Raw genomic sequence first — 18,796 nt, 5'->3', positions numbered from 1 at the left:
AGCCTCCTCAATGCAAGGCAGGTGGAGAGGCCTGAGGCTGGAAGTGCTGTCTGAGTGGAAGCAGCCAGGGTGCCAGGAGAGGAGGGCACTGCCCGCCCACGCCTGCCGTCTGCACCTGGCTCATGGGAGGCGGGGGAAGCGTCACTCGTCAGACTTTTCCCCGTGGTGTAGGCAGGTGGCCACGGATTTTCTAACCATCAGCGTTTCCTAAGCTATTTCATAAATCTCCCCCTTAGGACAAGCTTATGTTGGCTCACATCTCACAGGAACTCAAATCTGCAAGTGTGCAGTGAAAGAAACTGAAAAAGAGACTGGGAACCAGGTACTGATAATATCATGAGAGAAGGAAATTTGGAAAAAATGTTTAAGGAATTAGCTCTTGAGTTAATTGATTAGTGGTTGCTTGGTTTTCTGATTTTCATATTTTTACAATCTTAAATCAGAACAGGTCATTCTGCCAAAGTGTCTAAATGGTGCTGAAGATGTGTACCGTATGGCTCGGATGTGATTAAACACCATCTTGGTGCCTGAGGTTCCAGAATCAGTACAGGGCGTGGGCCAGGGCTAGGTCTCACAGTAGCTTCCTCACGGAAGGGATTCTGTTACACGCAAATTCCTCACATCTGTGTAGGGACACGGGCACAGGGATTTGTGGGGGAGCCCAGCTGGCGGGAAGCGGGGGGAGAATTAACCGTTAACGGAAGTCACGTGATGGGGACACGAAGAAGTCAGAGAGTGATTAAGACAGTCTGAGCCAGACACTTAAAAGAACCGAAAATACAAGGCTGCGGGGAGTGGATCCAGAACCTCTCTGTCCTGACGGCTGGGCAGGGCCTGCTTCCTTCTTTTTATTTTTTTTAGCGGTACGCGGGCCTCTCACTGTTGTGGCCTCTCCCGTTGCGGGGCACAGGCTCCGGACACGCAGGCTCAGCGGCCATGGCTCACGGGCCCAGCTGCTCCACGGCATGTGGGATCTTCCCGGACCGGGGCACGAACCCGTGTCCCCCGCATCGGCAGGCGGACTCTCAACCACTGCGCCACCAGGGAAGCCCCCTGCTTCCTTCTTGAAGTGACCCCATAACCTCCTGGAAAACCGGGCACCTTCCCGGGAACATCTATTTAAAACCCCAACACCTTCCATGCTCCTGTCCCCACAGCTGTTTGGTTTTTCTATGAATAAAGCAAGGGTCAGATGTACGTATTCCTGCAAAAAGAACAAGGTGCTGGACGGGTGTTTTCCGGTAAGAGCTGCAACGTCACCTCCTCTTTGGGTACAGCCGGCACCTGGCAGTTTCCTGGCTTGGGTGCCTCCTTTCCATTGAATGGATGAGCCATGGCCTTGGGAGGGAGGTGCCGTGTCCCGGGGAGGGGCTGACGCATCAGCTGGAGCCAGAGGGAGCAGATGCTCTGCTCGCCCTGGGGATGATGGGCCCTGGGCTCTGGGACCTGCTCTGGGGCTCAGAGCCACAAGCTTGTGCGGTGGAGACACGGGGCCTGTGTGTCTGCCCTTGGGGCCAGTGCAGGAGTCACTCTGGGATAACCCGACACCACGACACTGACCTTCCCAGGACAGCTCTCCCACTGCTGGGAGGCTGAGTACGAAGGTGAGGCTGACCTGAGACCTACGCCCTGCAATCGCCTTCCAGGCACGGCCCCAGTTCATAGAATCAGAGATAAGAGTGCATCTTCTCCATGACTCCACGTCCAGGTGGCTCTGACATGGAGAAGCTGAACTGTCATCTCACCCCCGCCACCCCGCACCTTCCCAAGGGCAGCCCTGAGCAAACAGAAAAGTTATACTGAAAATGGAAATCTTACAGAAAGAAAGGAAAAAGGGGGTAAAAGGAAGAGAGGCAGGCTGCTTCCCTCAGCGCAGACAGTTTCCCCCGGGGGCAAGGAGAAGGCGGGTCAGGATCCCCTGAGGATCCTACGGTCCTGTCGGGGGAGCGGAGCGGGGCAGGAGACAGAGGCACCCCGTGATGGCACCCCGCCCTGCTGTTCGCCCCTCGCACCCACCAAGGAAAGCCGCAGACAGGTCAGCAGCTCACCACAAAGTCACCTGGCGCCAATACTGACTTCATGCTGTCGTGCTGCACGTCCCCAGCACTGACGTTTAAGTACAAAAACATAGCGGGGCAGGGAGAAGTGTTATGGAGTTCACTGCACTATGTTTGCAGACCAGGGAAAAGGAACTAAGGCCCAAAGAGGTTAGGAAGCAGGTACAGTGGCGAAAGAGCAGAGGCAGGAATCTGGCCTCTGAGCCTCAGATGAAGTTGTTTCGAGCACATACAAGCCTGAAGCCTGATGTGTCTCCCGTCAAGCATTTGCTGTTTGCATTTTGGTGGAACGTATTAACAAACTCTCAATACTAGGGCAAATGGTGTCCCATCCTTACGTGATTTAAGGAGACAGAAAAGACGAAAAGGAATTGGAATTCCCAAGAGCATCAAGATTTCAGCCACCGATACCCAAATTTCATTAAGACTCTACAGCAAAAAGATGAAGATGTGTTTATCTTAATCTCACAATCGATGCATAATTAAAAAGCTTTAAAAATATAACCACTGAACATCATATATTATTTATCAAAATCTCTCAGGATTAGGTAATTAATTGTGAGAAACATTTCTCAAGACCAGTGGGAATTCTTCCCACACGTTTAGAGAACGTTTTCCTCTCAGACTTCTCTTATTTCTGATTTTTAAATTTCACATTGAATTAAAGCAATCAGTTACTTTTCTGAGATACTAACAAGGCCCACGCTGGAGTATCAAGTGCAGACTCAGCTTCTGACTCTGAGGCCTCGGGGTTTGCAGTTAATCAAACAGTGTCACACAACGACCAGCTCAAGGGGGCCTGCCCCTCCTGGGGCCTCTCCCCTGCAGTTGGGGGCTGTCCACTGGGAACCACAGCCACTAATTTACGGAATCCAAGGAGACGCCAAGAAGAACGCAGCTGGCCACAAGGCACGGGTGACACTGACCAACCTTCCATGGAAGAGGGAGACCCACAAGCTAGTGAGTCTGAGGACTCGCCCAGCTATTAGCCATTGAGTGGCAAATAAGGTGAGTCTGCAAGGACAGAAAGCTCCAACCCCCAGCTGCTTCCCGAACACTCCCATGCAGGGGCGTGGCATGTCCGTCTGCAGCAGCTCACTAACGTCGCGTGCGCTCTGAGCCGGCAGGTGGCCCTCACCCGGCATCCCCCCTCCAAGGTCCCCACACCTCCCGGCGTCCAGCGCGGTGGCATCAGCCTTGCAACCACACTGGTCCCACGGCACTCCCTGGCCGCCCCCTGAACCTGACCCTCCATGTCCTCGCCAACTCTGAGGGATCCCCCGTACCCCTGCAGTAACTCCTCTTCTGCTCTGGTCCCAGACTTGGGGTCTGCAGTTCACCATCCAGATGTGGAATCTTCAGTGTTGCCTCTGCCGGGCCTGGGGCTCCTGCTGCTGGCACCACTTCCTGGGCCCTGGCACCGAGTCCTGGATAACGAGGTACGAGCAGGACTGGCCGCCAGCGTCACCTGCAGGCCGAGCGTGTAACTGCTAGCGTGCGTCCCTCCAGAACTGAACCCCCTCCTCCACTAGCGCGCTGGGCTGCCTGCCCGCCCGAGAGGAGGGCGGCCCAGCAGCCTGGGCCCCTGAGGGACCACGGGGAGCGTGCCCCAGCCCCGCCTCCACCCTGACGAGGGGTGCGGTGAGGGGCGTGAGTGACTCACCTCGTTCTGAATCAGGGGGGTGGTGTCTGGTTTGCTTTGTTGGTCTGCTTTTGTGATTCCCAGCCTGACCTAGGCTATCCTCTTCCCCCTTCTCTGACTGGGCTTATTTTAGTCCAGGGAGGACACTGGGTTGCAAAGCACAGGTCACAGGCCCTGCCCTTAGCACTGAACTTGAGGGGAAATTCCAGATCGGAGTTCGAGTATTTGATCTCCCAAAGCTGTTTTCACAGTCAGGGCCCTCACCGCTGGCCCAAGTGTCCGGGTCAGAATACCATTCCTTCCTCAGCTGGTGCAGCGGTCGGGCCCCAGCTTGGGCCACATCACCTTTTCAGTGGAGAACCTTCGGGGTAACACCAGGAGATCGACCAGCCTCACACCTCATCCCCACAACTGGACAGCCCGTTGATTACATAGTTTAAATGGCAACTCTCAGCCTGAATGCTCCCGGCAGGCAATAAGATATAATAGTAATTAAAGTCCAAACTGTATGGTCACCATGGCGATCAGAAGGGTGCTGGGAATATGCAGGGAAAACAAGGAGCCATGACGAGGAAGATGACGAGCCATAAGTCTCTGCAAGCTTCTGCTGGGAGAAATCCAAGGCCACAACCACGGCCCTTAACCCGCTGGAGAGGCTGTGCTTTGAGGCGTCTGAGTCCACCTTCCCGTTAAAAACACCTGGGCCCCTTCGTGGTAGACACTCGTTCCATGCCAGGCACACGGACATCTGAGACTTTGCCACGTCCGACAGTAGCCCTGGCGGCAGGGCAGGCAGGCGGGAGGTTTATCCTTGTGGAACACTTCACAGCCATGTGCTAATACGTGATCACACGTATTGGCAAGTTCACGTGGTTCTACCTGTGCTCTCACGGATATGCTCTCATCCAACCTCACACTAATTCTTTGGGGAAGGTATCTGAGCTCTTACTTTTCACGCGAGGGATGGGAGGGCCAGCAAGATACGTGACTCACTCAAGGTCACCGGATGGCTGAGTGGCAGCTCAGGGACTCACACGCAGGCCCCCTGGGCTCTCACATCTGCACTCTGAGAAGCGCCTTGCACGGAGCTGGGGGTATTGAAGGCTGTGGAGCGAGCAGACCGTGCCAAGGGGACGGGGCATCACTTGGGCATCGATCAAGCCTATTTTTAACCTGCAAGAAGTTAATGCAGCTTTTTATACACACAATGGGCATGTGGTTAGGAGGCCAAATTGGAACCACTCACTGGCTGTGTGACCACTGAGAAGTCACTTAACGTTGCTGAGGCCAAGTTTCCGCAGCTGCGGCAGGATAAGAGCAGCGCCTTCTTCCTGCAGAGGAGTCGATAGATTCATTTCTGTTCAATCGTGTCAGGCGTGCCATGGAAGAAACAGTCAAAGTTAAACATTCCTGCAGTAGGTGAGCCACGGCTGGCACTTTAGGAGGTGGTCCGGAGCTGTCAGCTTCAATCTCACTCCCCTCGGCCCCTAGTAAGGGGACTGCCGCCATTCCTAAAGCCTCTCCTGATTCCTTTACCTTTGGGGATAAAAAGTGAAGCTCGTAATTACAATGAGATTAACAGTTCCTGCTTTTCAATAATCAGGTTGTTATTTTTGCTGAAGGAAGTTTGTGGAAGTGGAAGTTCTGATGACAGTGAGAAAAGGGAGGCCAGCTGATTCCCCTGGGAGGGTTTCTAGAATCCTGCATCTGAATTTTGGAGCCGAGGCAGCACCGTGAGGACAGGTAAGCATTGCCATGTGTAGGGACTGTCACGGTTGGGAGATGTGCTGGCGGGGGAGGTTGTGATGGAACTTGAGGGGCGTAGGAGGAAGTGGAGGGCCCAGATATGGTTGGACCGGTCCAGGGGGCGAGGAGACCCTTGGTGGCCATTTAGATGTAGGCTGGCCATCACCTTCTCCCCACGCACCTGACAATCTCACTCCCTGCCCTAGACCACTGTTCTCATGCTGATATGCACAGACATCTAGAAACCCGAGGACGTCTCTCTTGGGGTCAGAGCGAGCACAGAAGGGATGAACACAGACTGAAGCATCTCGTCCACCTCGATGTCGGAGCTGAGTGGGTCCCCACTGAACAGCATGAGCCTTTGCTGTGTCTTTCTACAAGGTAAAATCCACCTGCTACGCAAGTCAAGGTCATTACTACTTCACGGAGCTGGAGGCAAGGGCTGTGCAGGAAACTCGCTCCTTTCACTTACGTTAAGTACTGAAGGCGCTGAGTTACTGTGCAAAAGGCCCTGCCATCTGGAGCCACTGCCCCACGGCAGCACCTCCCGGGTCTGGAGGCTTTTCCAGAGGCTGACTACATTCAGGCATTTTCATCACCACTTTGACATTCATATCCTTCTTTAGAAGCCATGGATGAACTGGAATATGATTTTTAAGTATTTAATTTCTACAAGCCATCCTGAAGCATACTTTTTACTGAGGTAGAAGATCTCTGGTGCTCATAGGTTAACCAGCTGTCTGGTGTCGGTGACAAGTGAGGGATGTGACTCCAGCTCGGTGACTCTAAATGCAGACAGAAGGTTCCAGGGAGATGTTCATATCTGCACAGACATCCTCTCCAGGTTGAGTAGGAAGCCATGTACTTCTTATATAACACATTATAGACAATAACTCATGAGTGAATAGATTTTAATAGTCTTTGAAACCGCTACTGGAGGAGAATGGACTACACATTAGTGCTCCTGACTGCTGGCGACGCCAGATGAAAAAATGAGGTGCGTACGTGCTATGTGACTAATTTTTGGAGTTACAGATAAAGTAACAGTAGTTTTAACAGCAATAGCTGCAGTTTCCTAGTCCCAGGCACTGTTCTAACAACTGTACACGTATCAGCTCGTTTAACTTCCATGATGACCTTAGGGAACATTGATGACCTTTACTCTTGTTTTGCAGATAAGAAGACAGACACGAAGAGTTCAACCTCACCCAGGTTCACGTAGCTTCTACGTGGTGAAGCTGTGATTCAAAGGCAGGCATGGTTGCTGCAGAGACCCTGCCTTTACCACAGCTCTGCCACGCTTACGCAAGAGGGCTCTGTAAAGCCAATCACAAGCTTCTGGCCATTTCCGGATAGAGATTTCCTGGTCTGACCAAGATTTCCCATCATGTAAATCAGAGAAGTAACCACCGCTAAGTCCAAAGAACTACAGATCTGTGCTTTGAGTAACAGCACACAGAACTGACCATGATTCTAAGTCCGCTGAACTCCTGGCCATGTAACTTTCTTTAAAGCCATCAGTCCAGCGGGAATGATGCACGATGGGCGTGTCAATTCCCTTCATCTACCACCGGGATGCAGTTTGCTAGCAGCTGAAGTGCCCTAACCAGGTACTTCAGGACATTAGCATTTGAAGAACTCAATCAAGAATGTACACTCCGGTGTGTGGCTCTATAAGCTTCGCAAAATATCATGATCGAAATGTATTTCAGGGAGTTTTAAAAATAGTGCAAGAGGCATTAGAAACACTTTCTTACTGACAAAAATCTGGTGTGCAGTATGTCCTCTACCTACACATAACAGTCCCAGGCGAGGGCTGTTCACTAGAGGCCTGTGGCCACAGTGGATCCCACTGGCTCAGTCCACTGACAACCTGTACAAAGTGGGCAGCGGACACAGTGAGCCTAAGTGTACAAGTCAGCACACACAGCTCACCAAGCACTAAATAAACCACAAGTTTACGTTAAACCCAACAGGCATGTTCCGCGGGAAATACTAGTTAGCAATTTCACTGCAGGGAGTTTAGAAAGACTGCGGGGCTCTGGATGATCGGGGAAGAACTCTTTTCCTTACAGGGGAATAGTTCCCGTGGAAAGCACACACATTCAAAATCACCCCACAAATCTCCATAAGGGCTTCAGTCGTAGTAACATTTCTTCCCATGACAGCCATTCCCCCAGTCAACTCCTTGCCTCCTTGAATAATACAAATTATAAGGCGTGGAGTCACACCCAAAACAAAAGTCAGGAAAGAATTTTAGTTCATCCACCAGGGCCCCCCTGGCCTCTCGTTGAGGTCTCTCAGAGCACCTCTGTGGAGAGAAAACTGTAAGGTCATTAGTGCTGACTCTGAAAGATACTTGAAGAGACAGTGTTAAGAAAAGCAAACAGGCCTCAGCCTCACCCAGGCTTTGCAGCCTCTGGACAAGAGTCTGAACGTGAAGGGTAAGGACCACGTGACCAGGCTCACGTGTCAAATGGGCAGCTCTGAACGACTCCAGCTTAGCAAAGCTCCCGCGACTTCCATCACCCCAGCGAGGACAGGCTTTCTAGAGCATTCTAAGCTTGGGAGCAGGATGCACTGCAAGTGCCTCCACCCACATCAGCCCTGGGAAGGGGGCCCAGCTGCACCCCAGCTCCTCCACACCAGCCCCAAGTGAACCCGGGCAGTCAGCATGGGGCTGGGGGCTCCCGGGCAGGTGGGCAGAGGACAGAGTACCATGGGGACCATGGTCCACAGGGCAGTTGGCCATCAGGAGCACCGGGACTCCGGGAAAGGGGAGGAGGTGTGCTAGGGAGGGAGAGCTGGGGGCCCGGGCAAGGGCACAACAGAAGCGTCCGGTCCTCTCCTGCTTCTCCCTCTGGTCACTGTCAACCAGTCACTGCCTGACTGCCTAGGTCCTGAAGCCAAGCAGAGGAGCTGACGCCGAGCAGCCAGCAGGGGGCCTTATTCAGCATCACTCCCGCTGACTCTCACGTGGCGAGGCTGCCCGGCCGAGCAGCCTCCCTGCATCCAATCACGTTTCCGAGTACCACCAAGCTCTGGACTAGTTCAGGGTAAAATTCATCCCGGGGTTTCATCCACACCAAACCAGATGTTAAATAAATGCCCTCCAGGCATTTCTCGGCTCTCCCTGACATCCCAGCCTGATGGCGCCAGGCTGTGCTCTGTGAACACCTTCTCAAGTTCACTGCCCCCACCCTACCTCCATCGGGTCTCAGAGGAGTTGAGGTGACAAGGACTGGTACACCCGTGGGGACAGAGTAGCTCTCAAACGAGCCTGACACACTCCAGCTTTCCACTGGGGTATGAGCCATTTCACAATAATGACCTATCACTGAATATACTGCTATTTATTTAGGGTTACGCATATGACTGCTTTGGCAATAGAGGTGTGGAGGTCTCCTAGTTTAGTGGAAATATGTAATGACTTAAAAGTTTCATTGCTGAAAAATTATTGGCCCAAAATTCTGTGCTGTGTACCACTATACCTCGTGTGTATGATGGCAATGATGAAAATGAAAATACTGACTTGGCCAAAAGGTTCATTTGGTTTTTTCCATAAGATGACTCTGGTAGCGCTTAGTTATCTTTAACTTCATTCGAAACAATATTGGTAGATTGTGACAGCTTCATATCAGCGTGTATTTTAAAAAGACTTATCAAAATTGGTGAATTTTTGTGTAGCCATGTTAATATTGAAGATGGAAGAAAAAAAGCAACATTTTCCGTATACTATGCTTTATTATTTCAAGAAAGGTGAAAACGCAACTGAAACACCAAAAAAGATTTGTGCAGCATACAGAAAAGGTGCTGTGACTGATGGAACGTGTCAAAAGTGGTTTGTGAAGTTGCGTGCTGGAGATTTCTCACTGGACGATGCTCCAGGGTCAGGTAGCCCAGCTGAAGTTGACAGTGATCAAATCGAGACATTGAGAAAAATCAACATTATACCACATGGGAGATAGCCGACATACTCAAAATATCCAAATCAAGCGCTGAAAGTCACCTGCACCAGCTTGGTGATGTTCATCACTTTGATGTTCGGCTTTCACGCAAGTTAAGAAAAAAAAAAAAAAACTTTCTTGACTGTATTTCCGCATGCAATTCTCTACTTAAATGGAATGAAAATGTTCCGTTTTTAAAACAAATTGTGATGGGTGATGAAAAGTGGATACTGTACGATAATGTGGAACAGAAGAGATCGTGGGGCAAGCGAAATGAACCACCATCAACCACACCAAAGGCCGGTCTTCATCCAAAGAAGGTGATATTGTGTATATGGTGGGATTGGAAGGGAGTCCTCTATTATGAGCTCATTCTGGAAAACGAAAAGATTAATTCCAACAAGTACAGCTCCCAATTAGGCCAACTGAAAGCAGCACTCGACAAAAAGTGTCCAGAATTAGTCAACAGAAAATGCATCATCTTCCATCAGGATAACGCAAGACCGTATGTTTCTTTGATGACCAGGCAAAAACTGTTACAGCTTAGCTGAGAAGTTCTGATTTATCCGCCATATTCACCAGACATTGCACCTTTGGATTTCCATTTATTTCGGTCTTTACAAAATTCTCTTAATGGAAGAAATTTCAATTCCCTGGAAGACACCTGGAACAGTTCTTTGCTCAAAAAGATAAAAAGTTTTGGGAAGATGGAATTATGAAGTTGCCTGAAAAATGGCAGAAGGCAGTGGAACAAAAGGATGAATATGTTGTTCAACAAAGTTCTTGGTGGAAATGAGAAATGTGTCTTTACTTTTACTTAAAAACCGAAGGCACTTTTTGGCCAACCCAGTAATATAAACAAGTAGCAGCAACTGGGAAATACAACCATCTCTGTACCACTGGTAACCATGAACCTTTCATAAAAATTTGGACAATCCAGCTCTTTGCCCATAAGCCTACATATTAGGAGCTTTGCAAAATTGCTAACACTTGCATGAAAGTGCAAATTCTTAACAGAAACTTCCTTTCTGACTTCTCAAAAAACTAGTGACATCTTTAGTTTCTAGATAACCAACTTTCGTAAACCTTAAAACAGTTTGTAGGACACTTTTGTCTTTAATCCCATATTAAAATCAAAGTTCTATGTAACTCCATGACATCTGCCCAGAAGAGTAAAATAAAGACGTGCACTTTGCTTATTAAGATCAGTGTGTGGCCACCACGAGGCAGGGCAACTGGAAAGTCAGTGAGACACGCGGTCTGAGGTTGGAGGCAGTGCCGCGGGTGCATTTCCGTGTGTGGGGCTTGCGTCAGTTAGTTGGGGAAGTTTCCTACAGAGTGTGTGTAAACTTTTGGTCCAGGGATGGAGATTCCTGGCAGTCCCCAGGTCTCCTTCTTCTCTCCCTCAGTCCTTGATATTCTGAAATGTTCAATATGTTCAAAGTTCCTTTTTGGGGAACACAACAAATCAATATGGCATCTGACTGCCAACAAGCCTACGGGCTGCAGGGTGGTTTAGAACTTATATAGCTTCGTTTCTTCTCAGAACTAACATCTCCAAGCGAGTCAGGCCCCCTGCAAATGCTGTCAGGGTATTTTTCCCCCTAATCTTTTTTCTCTTTTTTTTTTTTTTTTAAGGAGTATGTGGAAGTGAAGCAGTTAAGTCACAGATTAGAAAAAGGAAATCTTCAGAGTTTACCTTCCAATTATTAAAAAAGGAACCGAGATTCCCCAGAGCTCTCATGCTCCCAACTTCAGAGACCGAAGCATCAGCAAATATAACCTTCCAGGGGGCAGCACTAAGGAGATGAAGCTGCCACATCAACTGGGACTGATTTAGAATACGTGGGGCCCTGTTGTCACACCAACACAATTCTGTGTAAATGCCTTGAGGAAATATTTCTTTTCAACGGATCTGCTGAAGCAAAAGCTTACTTCGAATTACAAGGCAATGAGCTTTTTATTTTATTAGGAAGATACTAAAAAAGACATTCTCCATCTCCTGGCGACGGATTTTTGAAGGAGATTATTCCTAGGGCAGGTCTAGGTCCTTCTAGCCAGGGCTCCAGGGGCCTCTCTCTAGGGGCCATTGGGTTGGCATTGCCCTGACCGCCCTGGAACTTGGGGCCTGCTGCTCATAAGGCTGTTTGTGCACAGGACAGTGGAAGCTGGACAGTGTCCATCTTGTTCCAGCGACTCCCTTGTATGAGCCCGATGAAACCTCAAGGTCGATTCTCCTGGCCCCAGAAGGCAGCTCAGTACCGGAATCCTGGGTGCTCCGAGCAGCAGCAGCCATGCTGGAGTAAACACGGGACTCCAGGGAGACGCAGCGAGAGGGCCGGCCTAGATGGGTGCCCACGTACCAGCATTCTGCTAGGAAGCCAGCTGCACAGAAATCAGGATGGTAGGAGCCTCTGGAAGGGAAGCTTGGGGTGAGGGGAGACGTGACTGGAAAGGGGCTCGGGCGGTGCTTTCTGAGATGATGGAATGTTCTATATCTTTTTTTTTTGGCCACGCCACATGGCTTTGCGGGGTCTTAGTTCCCCAACCAAGGACTGAACCGGGGTCCTGGCAATGCGAGTGCAGAGTCCTAACCACTGGACCGCCAGGGAGGTCCTGGAATGTTCTACATCTTGATGGGGCTGCCCAGTGTATACTGTGTCAAACCCATGAAACTGTGTCTTTATAATTGTGCATTTTACTGTCTACAACTTACATCTCACTTTAAAAAAATGGAAATCAAGTCAACCTTATGCTTCAGTGACTTCAGTGAAATCACAATGGGAAGTAGGACTAAGCATACAGGTCTATCCGCTCTGTCCTTTAGGATACATAAACCCCTGCAATGCAGAACCCAGCTTGAGGAATGCACAGCACTGAGGAAACACGGTATTTTATGGGCTTGATCATGCCCAGACCCCGCTGGGGGTCCCCTGACCGCCCCCAACCCTTGCCCCAGCCCAGCACAGTGAATTCTTCCTGTGATCATGTGGTCTCAGACCAGTAGGCTGACAAGAACACAAGCTGTTTATCAGCCCAGTGCTGGGCTGCGTCGGCATCCTGCTGACATCTGCATTTCCAGAAAGGGGATAGTCCTGCACTTGAACAGTGATACTCCATGATACATCTCCCCTAACCTCGTGTAACCTTGGGCAGATGACTTACCCTCACTGAGCCTCCTCTGTGAAATGTCCATAACAGCACTCATCTCAGAATGCTCTCATGAGGGCGTTATGGACTGGATGTCTGTGGCCCCACAAAATTCAGGTGGAAGCCAAAATCCCCAATGTGATGGTCTCTGGAGGTAGAGCCTTTGGGAGGTGATGATGTTACGAGGGTGGAGCCTCCACGGTGGGGTTAGTGCCCTTCTAGGAGGATGAAGAGACCAGAGCTTCCTCCCCATGACTTTCTCTCCCTCTGGCATGTGAGGACACAGGGAGAAGGTGACCGTCTGCAAGCCAGGAAAAGAGCCCTCACCAGACACCAGCTCTGCTGGAGCCCTGATCTTGGACTTCCCAGCCTCCAGAACTACGAGAAATAAAAGTTGCTTAAGCCGCCCAGTCTGTGGTGTTCCTTAGAGCAGCCTGGACTAACGTGGCGGGTAAATGAGGTAATAAAAAGCACTAAAGTGCTTAGCATAGCGCCTGGCAACTAACGGCAATCCATACAGGGCTGTTATTGTTACGACGAAGTTGTCATTAATGTGGAGACGGGTTATAAATGCTTAAGAAGAGAGCTTCTCACTCAGATTTTTAGTCATTTAATAATGCATACCGCTGGAGTCCTCTGGTGCCAGAGGAAAACCAGTAGCAGAAAACGTCCGATGAGGCGGATGCTCACAGGCCAGCAGGCCACCCTGACACGTTTCTTTTGGAAGCTTTACCCTCTGATGTCTTTTCCAGCTCTCCCTTCCCCAGGCAGAACCAGGCACTCAACCTCTCAGAAAGGGAGCAGGAAACCTGCACGTCTGGGATCCTGACTGTTCCGGGAGTCACCCCCCAGCACAGCACAGGGTTGTAGGATGCCCTGCCCACCTGGCCACCAGGTGAGTGCTTGACACCGCAGGCCCCCGATGGTTGCCTGCTGCTCCCCGAGGCTCCACAGTCTCTTTGTAATTTAGCAGAACCTCAAGAAACGGAGTTTAATTGACAGAGTCGAGGAAACACCACCACGGCCAATCCCAGTGACGCAGCAGCAGCAGTGACCACAGGCACCAAGCCTCCCACATCCCACGTACCTTCGTACAGCCAGTCGCTAAGGCCGTTGTAAATCACACCTTCCTTCCCAGTTGAGACCACACGGATGGCCTGCTTCCCGACGTGTGCACAGTAGTAGATATTGTTTTCAAAGATAAATATCTAATTTGGAAAGAGAAAAAACATAGCGTTAATCAAGGAAGTGCTTACAAATAGGGTATTCTTTAAAAATCCCAAACCAGCAATGTGGTCCGCGTTTTCCTTTGCATTTATCTGACAGAACAGACGTAGTCTCGGGACCCTTTGGAACTCACCCACCTCCAAAATCATCTACATTTAAGGTCAACTGGAGACTCAAACTCCACAGAGTTCACCCAATGTTATCATTTACCATGACCAGACAATCTGTCTGATACTCTTGGGTATGTTAACATCAAATGGCTTTGACTATCTTAGCAACTGTATTTTTCCTAGGAATTGTGACTGGTGGGCTGGGAAGCTTGAAATCTGTGACTATTCACTCAACATTTATGAAAAGTTACTTAGTGGGCACCAACTCTGTGCCAATCATGGGAGAGCACAGGGATGAATGAGGTGGGACGTATCATGTGCCTTTACTCACAATCCGGTAAAGAAGATAAACTTTAACAGGAAAATGTTCTGAGGAGCTCTGGGAACACGTAACAGTACTACTAACTTAGGCCAAAGGCAGGCAAGGCGTCCCTGAGAAAGTGACTGGAAAAAAGTTTTCTTATTGTGGTAAAACATACATGACACAAAATTTGCCACCTTGACCACGTTTAAGTGTACAGTTCAGTGGCGTTAAGTGCATTCACAGTGATGTGCAACCATCGCCATCATCATCTCCTGGACTCTTTTCATCCTGCAAAATTCAGACTTTGTCCCCATTAAACACTGATTCCTCATCCCCCTCCCCCACCCCGGCCCCCACCCTTTTGCTTTCTGTGGCCAGGAATCTGACGACTCCAGGGACCTCGTGTGACGGGAACCACACAGCATTTGTCCTTCTGTGTCTGGCTTATTTCACTGAGCATAACGTCCTCAAGGTTCACCCGTGCTGTGGCAGGTGTCAGGGTTCTGAGAAACTGGGCTTTAGGCTGAGATCTGAACGGCAAGCAGGATGAAGAAAGGGGGGCTGAGAAATTAGGCTACACGGAGGTAACAGTGTGAGAGAGAACCAGAGGCAGGCGTGGGCCTGGGGAGCTGGACGAGAGCGCCAGGCGTGAGGGGGAGGGGCAGCAGGAGTGGAAGCCCAGGGGGTGGGGGAGAGGCGGGTGCCAGCCCCCAAGGGTCCGTCCGTGGGCTACAGGACCCCAGAGGCAGCAGGAAGCCCTTGGCAGAAGCTTGAGAAGGGGAGCAACATGGCTAGAGGCAAGTCTTCTGTGGGCGAGCCCAGGCCCATGCAGATGAGAAGGCAGGGCAGGAGTCAGCCTGTCAGCTGTGAGGGGGATGGTGGAGACAGACAGAGGTGGACCAGCCAGGGACAGTGGGGGGATGCCCTGGGCGTGGGGAGTGAAGTTGTAGAAGGAGACAAAGTGGTTCCCCAGCCGTTCCCTGGAGCAACTGGGTGGCCCATGTGCAGCCTGGGGTACCCTGGAAGATGCTACAGTTCTGACCTCAGGTCAGCCCCAAATACCCTGGGGCCGGGGGGAGGGTGGGTTAGGTCAGTGGCTCTCAAATTCTGATGTGTATTAGAATGATCTGAGGAGGTCTGACATATCCTACAGTCAGGTCCAAGAGCCCAGCCCAATGGTTAGGATCTAGGGGTGGGACCCTGGCATGAGTATTTTATTTTTTTTATTTTTTAAAGTATTTATTTATTTGGTTGCGCTGGGTCTTAGTTGCGGCAGGCAGGCTCCTTAGTTGTGGCTTGCGGGCTCCTTAGTTGTGGCATGCATGGGGGATCTAGTTCCCTGACCAGGGATCGAACCCGGGCCCCCTGCATTGGAAGCTCAGAGTCTTTTTTTTTTTTTTTTTTTTGCGGTACGCAGGCCTCTCACTGTTGTGGCCTCTCCCGTTGCAGAGCACAGGCTCCGGACGCGCAGGCTCAGCGGCCATGGCTCACGGGCCCAGCCGCTCCGCGGCATGTGGGATCTTCTCAGACCGGGGCACGAACCCGTGTCCCCTGCATCGGCAGGCGGGCTCTCGACCACTGTGCCACCAGGGAAGCCTGGGAGCTCGGAGTCTTAACCACTGAGCCACCAGGGATGTCCCCTGGCACCAGTATTTTAAAGAAACACCCTGGGCAATTCCAGTGTGCAACCAAATCTATGAAGCAGTGGCCCAGGACAAATCTAATGTCTCCCGAAGCTCTTAAAGTATAAATTAGCCCGTTCTCCAGGCACTGCTCAATTCTGCCCTGTGTTTTCCGTATCTAAATTCTTTGCCTGCTACCCCCACAAGGACCTAAGCACATGATGCAAATATCCAATGTCTGTGGAAACTGAGCTTTGTGGACCAAGAACAGGACTCAGATTTTTTTTAAAAGAAATTCTAAAAAAAATACTGTCAGTGTCATTTAAGAGACCAGTGAGAAAGGGTATTTTGCAAGTGTAGGAAACAGCGTAAATATTGACATTTTAAACTGAAGATGCAGAAAGGGCAGTTCCCATAGATCGTTGTCATGGAAGCCTGGAGCTGAAAGCTCTATCAAGTATTAGCTTCCTGCTCAGGCCTCTTGCCTCTTCAAAGATTCACTTCAACCAGAAATGAGCTGGAAAACTTCTAGACACAAGTACACATCCTCATTTAATTTCAGTAGCTGTTCTTACGAGTTTGCCTAAGGGTAAGGTGTAATATGAAATTTCAACTTCTTTTATGCGTCCTAAGCCTACAATAAATTTTTGAATCAAATCGGACCATAGACAATATTCTGAAGAAGTAAAATTTGCTATGATAGATATTAAATCCCTTTTCATCTTGAATTTATTTTATTTTATTTTTTAAAGAAGATGTTGGGGGTAGGAGTTTAGTAATTTATTTATTTATTTTTGCTGTGTTGGGTCTTCGTTTCTGTGCGAGGGCTTTCTCTAGTTGTGGCAAGCGGGGGCCACTCTTCATCGTGGTGTGCGGGCCTCTCACTATCATGGCCTCTCTTGTTGTGGAGCACAGGCTCCAGATGCGCAGGCTCAGTAGTTGTGGCTCATGGGCCTAGTTGCTCCACGGCATGTGGGATCCTCCCAGACCAGGGCTCGAACCTGTGCCCCCCGCATTAGCAGGCAGATTCTCAACCACTGCGCCACCAGGGAAGTCCCTTGGCTTTATTTTTAATGGAAGGAAAACAAAAGGAAACAAGCTCTAAGGAACAGTGCGCTTTGCTTTGAAGATGTTCACATCTACAAATGGGAGTCTGGGTCCTACACACCTCAGCCCACTCCAGGCCCTGCAAAGGCGCCTGCACCATGTGCTCTGGGAGCACAGCGGACCTGCTGCAGGACCTGAGCCAGTGCTGGATTCCTAGTTGCCTCAGTTTCTTTGTCTGTCAGTACAGATCAATGCAGAACTCAGTCTTAGGGTGGCTATGAGGCTGAGTGAACTGACAACTCCAAAGCACTGAGAACACTGCCCAGCACAAAGTAAGGGCTCAGTAACACCTTTTTTTTTTTTTTTTTTTTTTTTGCGGTACGCGGGCCTCTCACTGTCGTGGCCTCTCCCGCTGCAGAGCACAGGCTCCGGACGTGCAGGCTCAGTGGCCATGGCTCACGGGCCCAGCCACTCTGCGGCATGTGGGATCTTCCCGGACCGGGGCACGAACCTGCGTCCCCTGCATCGGCAGGCGGACTCTCAACCACTGCGCCACCAGGGAAGCCCCAATAACACTTATTCTTGTTGTGGTTACTATCATCATTATAAAGGTTTGTTCTGCCTGGAGAGATTAGGAGAGACTTCATGCGGGAGGTGACACCTGAGCTAGACCAGGAAGAATACCCACATTTTCACAGGGTGCTTACGATAAAGCTCAGCTCAAAGACACACGGAGCTAAAGGGGGAGCTCATTATCTCAGGAACCAGGAATGGGATAAGTACCATAATTGGGCACAACTTAGCTTTTAGTTCTGGACAAACAAGGCCCAAAGGAAAACATATTGAACAGCTCAGTGCTTGACTAAAAGAGAGCAGCACAGCTCTGGTGGAATTATAAATTAGAGAATGCTGGACTTGAAGTAGAAACCTAAATTCTAGTTGAGACAACTAGTTGTCCAGCTCTGAGCAGGTTACTTAACCTCACTGAATCTCATGTCCTTCACTACAAAATACGAGGTTGACTGGACGGTCCCTAAGGTTTCCTCCATACTTAATTAACATTGTTGAACCCAAAGGTCTTATGAGCGTCTGAGATCAGGAAAAGACGTTTAGCAAATTAATTAGTGATGCTATTACTACACTTGTATTCGCAAGGAGAACTATTTATCATGAAGGCAAAATTCAACATTCATAGTGAACCCAACATGCTACTATCAAGGGGGAAAACAGATTCTCTATATTTCAGCTAAAACCCCCAGTTATCATGTCAGCCTAGGTTTCTTTAACTGACACGGTAGAGCGACCGTCCTGATCTCGAGAACACACCCCAGTAGTGGTCACTACTTACTAATTGCTTTTCCCCTGGCTTTCTACTTCCTCTTTTGGGTTACCCCATTTCCTGACCAGGCACAATTTTACTAACACTTCCACAGTAAACGAGGATGAACGATCCCGTCATATATGACATTAAGCTTCATTTATAGTGTGAAACGGAACAGCCTGGGTGGTCATGGTAGCGCCCATTGGTTCAGCAGTGGTCATAAGGAAGCGATGTATTTGCACAGCAACTGGGATCGTCTCTGTTGTAGGCCATTCTAATCCCACTGGAAACACTGCACAGTTAACTGACATTACTGGAACACTGCACACAGATAAGCCATGTCACCAGAACATGGAAATTCTGTCTCTAAACCTTGCCACCCGGTCAACACATCTTTCGGCAGACTCTGGTGAAGAAGCAAACTGTTGACGGAGAGGTCGGTATGTCTTCGGGAGGCCGGTGCCCATCAGGTTCGCGTGTCCACATGGCTTTAATTTCTGGGTGTGCTATGTCACCTCTGGTCCCCTGAATGGTTTCATCAACAGGCCACATAACAGAAGGTCTGAATTACCAACTGTGGCTAACAGATTGGGAAACCCTCCTGCCTTCAGAACTTAATGGCC

General features: G+C 49.9%; 1 protein-coding gene across 2 annotated transcripts in view; it reads right to left on the bottom strand.

Annotated features, from left to right (window-relative positions):
* Window positions 1–18,796, bottom strand: part of DPP6 (dipeptidyl peptidase like 6) — a 764,679-nt gene that overhangs the window by 145,148 nt on the left and 600,735 nt on the right. For both annotated transcript variants that reach the window (XM_029234469.1, XM_029234470.1), the window contains exon 8: window positions 13,630–13,750. In XM_029234469.1, the coding sequence (XP_029090302.1) occupies window positions 13,630–13,750 (121 nt within the window). The remainder of the gene's footprint in view (window positions 1–13,629; window positions 13,751–18,796) is intronic.

Source organism: Monodon monoceros, unplaced genomic scaffold (genome assembly GCF_005190385.1).
Source record: "Monodon monoceros isolate NGI ecotype Baffin Bay Population unplaced genomic scaffold, NGI_Narwhal_1 Super_Scaffold_2, whole genome shotgun sequence".
NCBI lineage: Eukaryota > Metazoa > Chordata > Mammalia > Artiodactyla > Monodontidae > Monodon > Monodon monoceros.
The sequence above is the reverse complement of the archived record's forward strand: the minus strand, read 5'-3'. Positions and strand labels throughout refer to the sequence as shown.